This window comes from Salvia hispanica, chromosome 4, assembly GCF_023119035.1.
Source record: "Salvia hispanica cultivar TCC Black 2014 chromosome 4, UniMelb_Shisp_WGS_1.0, whole genome shotgun sequence".
In the NCBI taxonomy this organism is placed as follows: Eukaryota; Viridiplantae; Streptophyta; class Magnoliopsida; order Lamiales; family Lamiaceae; genus Salvia; species Salvia hispanica.
In genome coordinates, this window is record NC_062968.1 from 22,636,493 (window position 1) to 22,649,460 (window position 12,968).

General features: G+C 37.6%; 3 protein-coding genes across 3 annotated transcripts; 1 reads left to right on the plus strand and 2 right to left on the minus strand.

Moving 5' to 3' along the window:
- Positions 1–1,076: 1,076 nt before the first annotated feature.
- Positions 1,077–4,271, plus strand: LOC125223591 (amino acid transporter AVT1H). Its single transcript, XM_048126797.1, has 3 exons — positions 1,077–1,271; positions 2,870–3,471; positions 3,556–4,271. Exons 1-3 carry the CDS (start codon positions 1,142–1,144, stop codon positions 4,093–4,095), a joined length of 1,272 nt encoding a protein of 423 aa, XP_047982754.1. The 5' UTR covers positions 1,077–1,141; the 3' UTR covers positions 4,096–4,271.
- LOC125223593 (15-cis-zeta-carotene isomerase, chloroplastic) lies at positions 4,211–6,903 on the minus strand. The gene is made up of 4 exons (XM_048126798.1): positions 6,334–6,903; positions 5,726–5,872; positions 5,425–5,634; positions 4,211–4,721 (listed from the first exon to the last, which is right to left on the minus strand). The coding sequence occupies exons 1-4, from the start codon at positions 6,739–6,741 to the stop codon at positions 4,386–4,388; spliced, it is 1,101 nt and encodes a 366-aa protein (XP_047982755.1). The 5' UTR covers positions 6,742–6,903; the 3' UTR covers positions 4,211–4,385.
- A 720-nt stretch (positions 6,904–7,623) lies between these two features.
- Positions 7,624–10,292, minus strand: LOC125219414. The gene is made up of 9 exons (XM_048121388.1): positions 10,136–10,292; positions 9,592–9,933; positions 9,418–9,505; positions 9,081–9,166; positions 8,614–8,692; positions 8,463–8,522; positions 8,109–8,230; positions 7,941–8,012; positions 7,624–7,837 (listed from the first exon to the last, which is right to left on the minus strand). Exons 2-9 carry the CDS (start codon positions 9,912–9,914, stop codon positions 7,735–7,737), a joined length of 933 nt encoding a protein of 310 aa, XP_047977345.1. The 5' UTR covers positions 9,915–9,933; positions 10,136–10,292; the 3' UTR covers positions 7,624–7,734.
- Positions 10,293–12,968: the final 2,676 nt, after the last annotated feature.

Genomic DNA, 12,968 nt, shown 5'->3' on the forward strand with positions numbered 1-12,968 from the left:
TATGTTTATGCTAGTTTCAAGAAGTTGTTCATCATTCACTTAAGTGTAGCTGTGTAGGTACATTTAATTTATAATTTTATGAATATGGATTGAATCTTGACAACAAAAGTGAAAGGACTTAATGATATGCTAGTATTTTATAGGAGGAAGACATGTTAATCAAAATTCCAACTTGATTGAATATTTCTTCTATTCGGTGGGAGAGATGTTCGATATTTTGGCATCGGATTATTAATGATGCGAATTTCCAACACATGCATTATACATGTAGTATCAAATGGGAATGAATCACTTCTATCTTAAAGTTTCATGAGCGAATTGCTAGATAAATCACAATATTTAGTCAACTTTTAGTCTATCTCACATTTCTTTCAAAAATCGAATTATAAATCTTGAAGTTTACAACTTTTGCAATGATTTCATCCATCACTTTCTTGCAAAATACGTCACTCACTATATAAACATGTGTATCATCCTTAAGAGGGGAGTTAACATTCCTAACATAGGCATAACATTTTCGCATGTTTAAAATCGGTGGCCACGTCATCACATATTTTATTGGAAAGGAGACAGATAATTGCAAAATTATAAACTTGGTGATTATAATTCATGTTTTAAAAAGTGTAGTAGAGTATTAAGGACATTATATAGATAAACAAAACAAGTGTTTATGAACGAAAAAATGAAAGGAACAAATATACTCCAAAAACCAATATATATTGGCCACCTTAAGCTTAGTGGCAGGCACGAATCAGGTGCAATCGAATCTCTATTTGATGCCCATTTATTTGGTGCTGATTCTTGTCTATGTAAATCTCCAATATCATAATCATAACTTATGTAAAATTATTCCTACTTTTGATTAATCATAATAAAGATTATAATACGCGAACATCCAACACTTGAATTTTCTCACGTCATGAAATAGAATTTGCACTCCAAGAAGATTGGACTTTGGAAGATACGATATTCCTAAATAAATATTGTACGTCATGCATGGAGAATAATTGAACTGGGAGTTAGTATATAAAATACACTGCATGCATTATTTCCCAATCCATATACGCACATGCACAAATTTACTTAACTTTCAACCCATACAATAACCACTGCATTTTTTCTCTCTGCTTGAACAAAAACTATGACGGAGCGGCAGCGTGAAGTCGGCGATAAGGAAAGTTGTTTCGCAGAAGACGAGAAGGCCCAAGCCGATGATCGAACCACCAGCTCTTTTCTTCATGCGGTCATCAACATGGTTGGAATGCTCATTGGTAAGTTCACTGGATCTCAGATTAGCGATTTAGCCCACCACTAAATAAAAACAGTATTTACCGATCACAAATAATATTCGGTATAAGCAGGGATGGACGAAGAAAAAATGTTTGTAGGAACTTTATTGGACCTAATTAATTTCTTGTAGGAGTACATATTAAAATTAATTTTTATGCAAAAATTTATACCATTCATATATTTACTTATATTTTCAAATTAGTACTAGTACAATATATTAGTCCAACATAGACTATTTTTTAAATTTAGTTTCTCTTCGGTATTTTAACATTTTCTCCCTCTCTCTTTTTTTTCTCTCTCAAACTAATCTTTTTGCAGCAACTTTTCTTTGGTTTTTTTTTTTATCAAATTTATGTCCTTCAAATGATTCCAAACAGTTTCGATTAGGGGTGGGTAGGTACGGTATACCATACCGAAACCATCATGCCGTATACCTTGCCTAAAAGTCGGTATGAGAAAAAATCATACCTTTACCTTGCCAAAATTTTCGGTATACCTTATTTTCGGTATGACAAATTTCAATACCGATACCATACCTTATTTTCAGTATGTCATACCTAAATTCGATATACCGTACTTTTGCGGTATACCAGAGTTTTACTGTATATCGGACTATGGTAATACATACCAAAATCTCATTATTTTGTAAATAATTCTAAATACAAAAACAATGAAAATAATGTTCCAAAATACTTAGAAAACTTGAAATTTAATCAAACTCAAACATATTTAAGTAATGTTGAAAAAACTGCAACAATTAAACTTCACGCAATCACACAATCGTTCAATGATATTTGTTTGAAACTAATTTAACTAAAATCTTTAATTTGTTTGAAACTAATTGATTCAACGATATCAAGTTTTCCTAATTGAGTTTATTTATTTATATTTACATGATTAGCCGACAACTATAGTGAGGCAAGATTTGATTTCTACAAATATTTATTTGTTTGGTAAAAGTATGAAATTGCTTGATATAATTTGGCATACATTGATATCGGTATATACTGAAAATTACGGTATATACCATATTTTCGGTATATCCAGGTATACCTCGGTATATGAAAATTCATATGTTATCATACCGAAATTAATCGGTAAGGTATGATACCTTACCAAAAATTGCGGTATACCAAAAATCCGATATTTTCGGTATTTTTTCGATACGATAAGGGCGGTATTTCAGTATTTTTACCCAGCCTAGTTTCGACAATAATAACAACAGAAAAAATGAATAATGAACTACTCCTAGTAACCCTTGAGGCTCCCCTCCACCCTATTAGTGTGTGTCTGGCAAAAGTGCTCGGTAAAAACGAAATACCGAGCCCTTTCCAAGCACTAAAGTGCTTCATTTTAGCCTCGTCGGTAAGTTTCCAATTATTTTCGAGCCCAACCCAATGGGATTGCGATCACATGGCGGTGCCCGGTGAATAGTCAACGCTACACCGAGTTGTCTTTATTTGCGCCTAGTACTTTGACTATGCTCGGAAACTACTCACTAATCACAGCTTTTTCCGATGATACAAACTACACTTTACACGCTCGAAAACCGCCCGATATTTTCGTTTATTTGTGGCAGGTTTGGGACAACTATCAACTCCCTATGCATTGGAAAATGGAGGGTGGGCATCAACATTCCTACTAGTAGGACTTGGATCGGTGTGTGCCTACACTTCCTGCCTACTTGGGAAATGCATGCACAAAAACCCTAAATCAAGAGACTACAAAGACATAGGGTATGATGCATTTGGATCAAAAGGAAGAATCATAGCAACTACTTTCATCTACCTAGAGATTTTCATGGCCCTTGTCTCCTACACCATCTCACTCCACGACAACCTCGCCAACGTCTTCACTACCTTCACTCTGAGCTCGAGCCATCTCTCCTCATCTCAGCTGTTGGCGCTGATCGCTGTCCTGGTCGCACTTCCGAGCTTGTGGCTAAGGGATCTTTCCTATATCTCTTTCCTCTCGAGTGCAGGCATCCTCCTCTCTCTTCTGATCTTCACGAGCGTGGCCTACACCGCGGTTTCTGGAGCCATCCGAGCTCACCGCTACATTCCAGTTCTGCACATAAGCAAAATTCCTGCAATTTCAGGGCTCTATATGTTCAGCTTTGCTGGTCACATAGTTTTCCCCAATCTGTACAATTCCATGAATGATCCTTCCAAATTCACTAAGGTAGATTCGTGCAGCTTTGCACCTTCCATATAATTATCAAAATGTGTAAATATATGAGTACTATATTTCTGCAATAATGTATAGGTATCCATTGTGAGCTTCTCAATGGTGACAGTGCTGTACACAGCATTAGGGTTCATGGGAGCCAAGATGTTTGGCCCTCAAGTGAGTTCACAGATCACCCTGAGCATGCCTCGCAATCTCGTTGTCACGAAGATTGCTCTGTGGGCGACCGTGCTAACGCCCATGACAAAATATGCACTTGAATTTGCGCCATTTGCCATGCAGCTGGAGCAAAGCCTCCCTCCCTCGTTCAAATCCAGAACGAGGATGATCATACGGGGGACAGTGGGCTCGATTCTACTGCTCATCATACTTGTGCTCGCACTCACCGTGCCATACTTCGAGCACGTCCTCAGCCTCACGGGCTCCCTAGTCAGTGTCGGAATTTGTATAATTTTTCCATGTGCTTTCTATACCAGGATATTCTGGAGACAGATTTCGACACGTCTGCTGCTGCTTAATCTCGTGCTCATAACATTTGGTGCAACTTTGGGAGCATTCGGAACCTTTTCATCTTCAAGATCTCTCATCATAAGTTTGCAGAGAGGGCATACTTCCTAGAATATGTGTGTATTTTTCTTGAATTTTAAAGCTTCTCTTATGCTCAACTGTTGCATAAAGGTTGAATGTAATGAGGAAATATGCATGTATTACACAAACAAACACAAACGAACAGTTGCAAGCAATGTAATTTTGTATTAGGCTAAAGCATTTTAGTTTCTTACTACACATTTGAATAATCTATGTTTCATTTGTTGTGAAATGCCCCAACTGAAAACAAACGCGCTGCTTTCATTCTTCAAGTGAACAGCACCATAAAACCGAGACTTGCTCCTATACAGCAGGCGATTCTACCAATGTAGACCAAAGCTGGCAGCCTGCATCAGTGGGTGAGCAAAGTACGCCCCTAATGTCAAGGCTGTTATTGAGATATACGGCAACCGGAGGAATTCCTTGTAGTAGTCCTCTGGTAGCTTCTGACGCCCATCGAGAATAGCTGCAAAAGGAATCACACTAGTCCTACTCTTAACAGCTTCAAAAGCTTCACCGTATCGTATGGCCAATCTCCGGTCTCCGTTCCAAACACCAAAGAGATGGTGCGCAATCAAACCCACAGAAGCTGCGGCTGTAACTGAATTCCCTATCCAAATTGTGTGAGCAAGGCACCAGATTACTTGCCCTACCATCTGAAGGAAGCAATCAGGATTAGAAAACAGTAAAGGGCTATCAGCTCTATGTGAACTCATGAATGATGCACCGGTCTTTAAATGTCTACTGGATGTATAATAAGTGATAGATGACATGAATATATCTGTGTTCAAATTTACATAAGAATCAAGTCAGATGTTTTTATCATCAAGAATCTGTAAATACAAGGTAAGGTATAAACCAGAAAACAACAGTAGATTCAATCTTACAAATTGGTTGTCAAACTTCAATCCCTATCATGGTTAATGATTTTGACTCCAACGACTAAAATACTTTTCAAATTTTGAATACTAGAAAAACTTGTAAGCTTAAAACTTTGTGTCAAGATACTCATTGTATGTTCATTTTGGAGAAGAAAAATGTGGATCAGCAGCAATTGTGAATTATTTGAAAAAAAAACAACACAACCTTTACCCAAATTTGCAAATTCCACATGACTTTCAAAACATCCCATTTACCATACCATATTCTAATTTTTGTAATGAGAAGGTTCCCCAAAATTTTCAGTGGTTTAGTAGTACATGTGGGACAAACTTCCCTACAAAACTGGAGATATTGTTATTGCAAATAGGTTAAATGGTGATGCTGTTCATTAGTATAATGTTTGTTAGTCAAGTGAAATTTGCAAGTTCGGTTAGCTCTCAAGTCATATTACGAAAACTTCTGTGATGAATAAACTACCTGTGGGTGCCTAGTTATTCTCATTATTCCAGTTTCCCAGAGATGCATCTTGGGCTTGTCAACTGCTGCAACCTCTAACAGGTTGAAGGTCGAAGGATAAAGGAATAAGAAGGAAACGAAGTTGGCGAACCAAACAAGCTCGTGTAGCCCAGGAGTACCCTGAAGTTGCCACAACTGCACACCATCATATCTGTGGTTGATGAAATAAACCTGTAACAAGATCAAGATTGTCAAAAAAACATTTCTATGAGTTCCCGAAATGCAGAATCTATAAGTAGAATGTGTGTAGGTAGGAACTCACAACAGTAGTAACAGCTAACGGAAGAGACACGCCTGCGAATAAAACACGGAAAGCTCGTTCTCCAATGAGTTTCTCACCCACGTCCCTCAGGCTAGCTAAGCCACTGTGGACCAATGCAAATATCGAAACAAGAGCCAACATCACAACCTACACAGAAACAGCAATCAATATTGTTGGATACATGTCAACGCATTGGAGTAAAGGCAAGACATTTGGTCTTTCATCTATGGTTTGAGGATATAACACACAACAAAACACGCAAATACGAGAACACTAGCCGGCAGTTCGGTTTATTATGTTGTTTTCAGTCTTACTATTCTTTTTCCTTCGATTGTAATAGTTAGAATGCTGCCTCTATATGGCTCAGGATTTATCATATATATTTAAAAAATATAACTAAATAGTGCAAACATGTAAGCCACACAAAGGGGCCAATTTTCCTATAAGGAAAAATCCCTAATTCAAACAGAGTATCCAATATTGAAGCCCCACCAGCATAAAAATCACGAAAACCAACACTCCAAGCAAGATAATCAACATTAAAATTTCAGAACCAATTCGTACAATCAATCTACATCCAAAAACCCAAAATTGACTCATTATCGAACCTCGGGGCTGCCGGAAACGCTCGAAACAGCGTCGACGAATGCTTTACCGAAGCCGGTGGAGTTGTCGATCCAAACCACGTCGAGAATGTACAGCACGACGCCCAAAACTAGCGTGAAATAAACCCAGGAAGAAATCTTCTGCTCAGACAACACGAATTCCGCAGAATCCTCGCCAATCAGGGAGGAAGAGGCTTCACTTCTCTCGGCCTCAGTTTCCGCCACTCGCGCTAGCACGAGATTCCTGAGCTTGCGAGGGGCATCGGTGGAGCTGGAATTCAAGGGGCGGCGCAGGGAAACATTTTTGAGCTCGAAATTGGAGGGCTTTGAGGCTATTGAGGGACAGAATTTGGGTTTTGGGAGATGAAGGTGTGGGGAGAGAGGGTGGGAGAGCAAGATGGAGCTCGACATCTTGGCTGTGATCGAATTCGAGCCCTCTGCTCTCAAAATTGTTGGTGAATGTTAATTGGGAATTGCATATGAAGAGTGGAGGAGAGAGAGAGAGAGAGAGAGAGAGAGAATCAAAGCGAGAGGATTGGTGGTTTTGGAGGTTTGTGCAGTGCTGATGCAGCGTTGCCGGGAAATTCGATGCCTTTGTATTTATAAAAACGATTTTTAAAAATTATAAAAATGAGTGAAAATGATAGAATTCGGTATATTTACTCCTTTAATAAATCTAAATAATAATAAAATTGTATACCAACAAAACAAAAAATGGCGTAGATGCTAATCTGTAGTATTTAGATTCCCGGTGAGCTAAAATGTAGTTGGATTAGCATTAAATATTCATTTATTACATTTTCGATCGTAGAGTTACTTAAATAATTATCTCTAACATTAGAATTAGTTTAGATTCATTGAATTCAATAATCAATTGTATAAAATTTTATGTAAAATTATTTAACTTTAACATTAACATTAACATATTATTGATTTCATTTGTATATTAATTATAGTGATTAATACGTTGTCTCATATGGTTCACACGATATGATGTGGTGGAATCAAGACCACCTCTAGAGTCTAACCTGAGGATTGAAATCTTTGTATTGTAATTAGTAAATATATTTCCCTCTCGTAGTTTCACTAAGTTAGGTAGTCAGCAAATATATTCCTAACATTATGAATTTCAACTAAGAATTAAACTCTATTTAAAATAGTTAGTGAAATGGAAACTTTTCGTATCCCACTAATTTTCCTCAAAGGAAATAATCCTACAACCTAGAAACAAAAAGTCAGAGTGTTAGGAAATACTACTATGAACTTGAGAGAGAGAGAGAGAGAGAGAGAGAGTGAGAGAAGAGATCATCACATTCAAATCAACAACTACAACGGTTTTTACACAAGAAGATGATAAACCTTAGCTATAAAACATCAGTCTTACTTTGTAGCAAACGAAAATGTTCATATTTTGAAGGATTTATACCCAAATTCAGTGCTTGTCATCCCTTCTTCCCAGTCTCCGAGTTTCCTACCCCCGAAAACCACCTGTTGTATGCCCAAATATCTACAGAGACACACAGCCCCCATCAGTTTCAACCATATCAAACCGCAGCAGAACTGACTAAAAAATACTCACACGACGTTGTATGACAACAACCAATACTTACTCTGAGCTCAATACAGTCAAGCAGTTAAGAAGCACGTCGATTGAAAAGATATCAGCCGTGCCAAGGTCCACCCTGCTCGAGGCACACAGAGTTCTTATGAGGAGGAGCACGGGGAACTGAAACAATTATGCAACACAACGGATAAAATGGCAATCAAGAATCACGTACCAGACTCTGCCCCAGTTATCTTGGAATTCAACATCGCTTATATCATGGAACGATGAAGGCATCACCTTGAATCCCTTGTCCGCGTCATAGAGGGGGTCGTGCTCCATCGATGAGTTAGCTAACTGCATTGTTGAGGATCACATTTTGAGATTTCAAAGGGATTTAATTGCTGGATATAACAGACCTCTGCAAAAATTGGTAATTTACGACACCCCATTTTAATATTAACAATCAAAACATCCCCGATTTTTTCAACAATAAAACTATGTTGTTTCATGGTAAAACAATGTCATTTTAGGGTACATATTGAACAAATTTTGCTATTGGAAATGTGAGTCGACAGAAGGGATGAACCTGTAAGTTGGCTGTATTAAACGCACCTAAACGGCCCATCACATACCATGATTGAATCACCTGTGTCATATACATATAAGAGGCTCGAGTTTCCAAATAGTTCAGCAAAAAGTTGTTATAAGAGGAAGCAAAGATAAGAGAATCTGCGTACACTGCCAAGAAGGTCAACATCTCGATCAGAAGGGGATCCGTATAACTCAAACCATATGTATGAATCAAGAGGATTAAAACTGAAATCGCAACAACAAAATCTATTAGAAGCATCATATGCATTACCAATTCAAACAAGGAGAATATGGAAGCTTGATAATAATCTTTTTTACAAACAAGCACATGTCAGAATTATATTTACAATAAGGCAAAAAAATGTTGTGCCTAATAATTAGAAAAACCACTTATCGGCTATGACAGAAATTCTACTCGTTATACATCTAGAAAAGCATATTCGAGAAAAAGGAAAATTAACTGAAGTAATAACATAAATAACATATTGAGTTGTGAGACCACGCACACAGTGAGAGAAAAGAAGGCATACAAAATGGTGAAATGCTCAAAGAATTCCCATAAATACACACACACACACACACACAGGAGCATCCAAAAGCAAAAGTGCATTACTCTCTAAAGCTAACTTTGAATGCAAGGACAGATCCGGATTTAGATTTTGTGATATTTCTGCCCCTCGTCCGAACCCTTTCTTCAACCTATCAGATATAGAAAACAAAAGGCCAAGTCACAACTACTTTAATACGTATATAACAAATCGTGAAAACACCTAAAGAACGAATATTGTGCATCCCATGAGAATATGTACTTCAATTATGCTCAATGGAAAAATAATGCATGTAGGCGATTCCAAAGGTCGGACACATAAACACACGGCCAACTCGATAGCTCGATTCAGCGAAACCCTCCACATCTCGAAGTAAACTAAACAAGCACTAACTCAACTCACTCGTTTTCTCATGAGGTCAGGATTACCAATACTATCTCCCAGAACAGCTCTAAGCTCGGAATCATTTCTACACGCATCTTCCAGTACCCTGCACAACAACCAGAGGAATGTGATATTCACAATTACACCTATATATGCAAGCAGAAAAGTAAGAAAAGCAACAGCAAAAATTACTTTGCCCAAGCAGGATAATTGTGGAGCCGCTCCTGATCACGCTTCCGCTTTTCCTCCCGAACTTTCAACAAACGGCGCCCTCTTGCCGTCGTCCCTGACCCTTTGGCAGACTTTCCACCACCATCATCGCTCGTACTCGGCTCTGTGTCATTGACACTCCCTCTAAGATCCTTCTTCGCCACTGCTACTACAGGAAGCAGCATATGCTGCCGCAGCTTCCTACTAGTAGGAAGAGGAAGGAATACATTATATTGAGGTACCACAGAAAACTGAGCCGCTGACAGTGAGCATGAACATCGTGCATATGCACAGGACGTCTCCATTTTATTTCCTCTGTAATATCTGCAAACACACACCTCTTCTCATTAATCCAGCAAAAAAAAGTTCTTCAACTACAAAATTATTCTTGCATTTCATATTTAAAAATTAGTTGAGCAAATTCAATTCACATCCGACCTATAACAAATTCAAATAAAAAATGCCCTAGCAATTGATTACAATTCATCCTTGTGAACTTGCCGCGACTAAGGTAATGAAATCATACCTTCAATTTTGAAATTGCCGCGAATTATACGGCGGCGATGGCGGAGGTTGCAGGTGGTGGTTTTCTGGGGTTTAAGGAAGTGAACAGGTGATAAAGGGCAAAATTGACAAAAATGAATATTGGAGACTGAAGTTGCTGTGGGCAATTCACAAAAAGTAATTCATCAAACGGCAGTTGGCTGTTTTGGAGATATACTACTGATATAATAATGCAACAAAATTCGATACTTAATCCTGGAAATTGGCACCCAATAATTTTTAAGATATTTTTAAAGTTTAAAGAAAATATTAAAATTCAACTAATATTTATAATTTTAAGCCCAATATTCTTTTATTTAAAAGGAAAATTGCCATAAGATATAGTGAATTTTTATCAAATTATGATGGTCTCACAATTTTAATCAATTTATGACTGTTATGACGATTTACCCTTTTTAAATTCATTATACTATACTAATTAGAGCATCCTCATCCATAAGAGCATGGATGTAAGCTCGAACCCACTTTTATTCATTTTTTACTCTCTGCTCTTAGGCAAGAGTACAACACTCACATTCATACTCTTCCGCAAGGACAAGTTCAAGGGTCTCACTATTCTATTATTCAATTTAAATACTTCAATTACTAAAACCATTTCTACAATATAAAAATACATTAAAATATAAAAATACATTAAAATATAAAAATTACGTAATTAAACCCTAAAAAATAAAAATTACATAATTAAAATCCTCGAAAATAAAAAAATACATAATTAAAATCCTACAAATTAAAAATTACATAATTAAAGGCTAAAAAATACCCCCGTGAAAGACTAGGGAATGGTAGTGCGCCGAACCATTCGTGGTTCCAACCACGGGAGTCGGAGGGGTGATCGCCGGAGTCGGACATATTTTTTGTAAGAGTAAAAGATTGAGGATTGATGAGAATTGTGTAGTGTTGTGGGAAATTTTTTATGTTGTGGTGGGGGTATTTATAGATGAAAATGTGAATTTTGGAAAAAAAAATTGAAAAATAAATTAAAGTGTGTAGAAAACGGAAATAATTTATTGGGAAGTAGGAAAATATTTTTTTAATTTTAAAAAGATTTTTAAATTAAATTCGAATTTTAAAAAAAAACTAAAAAAAAAAACTAAATTGCCAACTGCTCCACGTCAGCCTGCTCAGCGGCACGGACGTGCTCTTATTATCGAGTAGTGTCGTGTCGTCGGCACGGACGGGCAGCTGCGTGTCGCGCCGTCGGCACGGACGGCATCCATCCGCAAGGACACCGTTGTGGATGCTCTTAAACAGCTATTAAATCATTTTCTTCAATATCAGAATCTTCTTTAATATTTCATATTTAATTTTATTTGATTAAGTGAATACGGCATAGTAATACATAATCTTCTGACCCTAATATTCTTGGCTTATGAGAGCATCCACAATAGCGGCTAGCCGACCGACTAACCGATTCGCGTCACTAGCCGAACTATTGCATCAGCCAGCCGAGAATCAGCGAGAAAATCGGCGTGGGCTAGCCGATTTGAGGGCGCTGGCCGCCATTGTGGCGTGCCGATCGGCCAGCGATCTGCCAGCGCCATTGGTTTTTTTTTAAAATTTTTTTTTGGAAAACCTATATATACGCGATTTTAGTTTCATTTTCATTTGCACCACTTGTTTTAACGAGTTTTCTCTCTCTAAATTTCTATACAAGAGCAATATCAAGCGATGGACAACAACAACTAGTCCACGGGTAGCGAGGGGAGGATCTCCCCTATCGCCCCAGGAGGTCATCTCGGCACCCCGCCCCCCCACGCGCGTACACCTTATTCTCGCGTGCAAAGACGGAGGAAACGGATGTACAAGGTCTTCCAAGAGTGAAAGGCCGCAACTGACCCCACGGAGAAGAGGTTTCTCCACTCGATGCTCGAGAACATGCGGGTGGATTTGGATGCCTCGAGGGCATTGGTGGGGGGTTCGGACGCGGGCTCAGATACCCCGGGTGGTGGCGGCGAGGACGGCGGCGGCGGCGACGACGAGGAGTAGAGAGTGGCGGGGCTCGTGTGTGGAAGCCCATTTTTTTTTCAAAAAAATCATGTATTTTTTTTTTATCTATGTATCTTTTTTTTTAATGAAATGAATGGATTTTCCCGTATATGTCTCCTAAATTTAATTCCGTAATTTAATCGTAAATTTAATTCCGTAAATGTAGTTATTTTTGAATTATTTTTATTGCTGCTGGCCTATTACTGACCTATTTGAGGAAATGCTGACGTGGCAGGGAGAGAGGGTGACTGGCCTATTCTTATTGTGGATGCTCTGAATTTTGGCTTTTTTTAGATATTAAAATTAATATTGAATCATTTAAATATTGAGCACTACTAAGTTAATTTAATTTCTAATAATCAAATAACCAAAAAATGATACAGTAAAAAACTTTAGTTCAATTGATCCAAGTCTACCTTTAATTTAAACATTAGAGTGATAATTTATAATCTGAAAAATTATAGTATGACCCATATATCTTAACAACCTAATAAGAAGATATGCCCGAACATGAGTGAGTTGCCCCAGTTTACATTTCTATTTAAACATACACAAACTGTTTCTTTCAAGAAGAGATACAAATTGACTCAATTGATATCCTTATTTATGTATACACAACTACTATTTTTTTCAATAAAACAAGGAACAAAATAGATTGTGTAAATTAGCCTAGTGATAGAGTGGTTAAATGCCCTAAGTCTAAAAGTCTTGGGTTTGGGTCTACCATTACGCGGCCTTTAAATTTCTGCTTATTTGGCAATTTGAAAAAAAGAACAAAATAAAATAATGAAAGGGACAAACAGGTG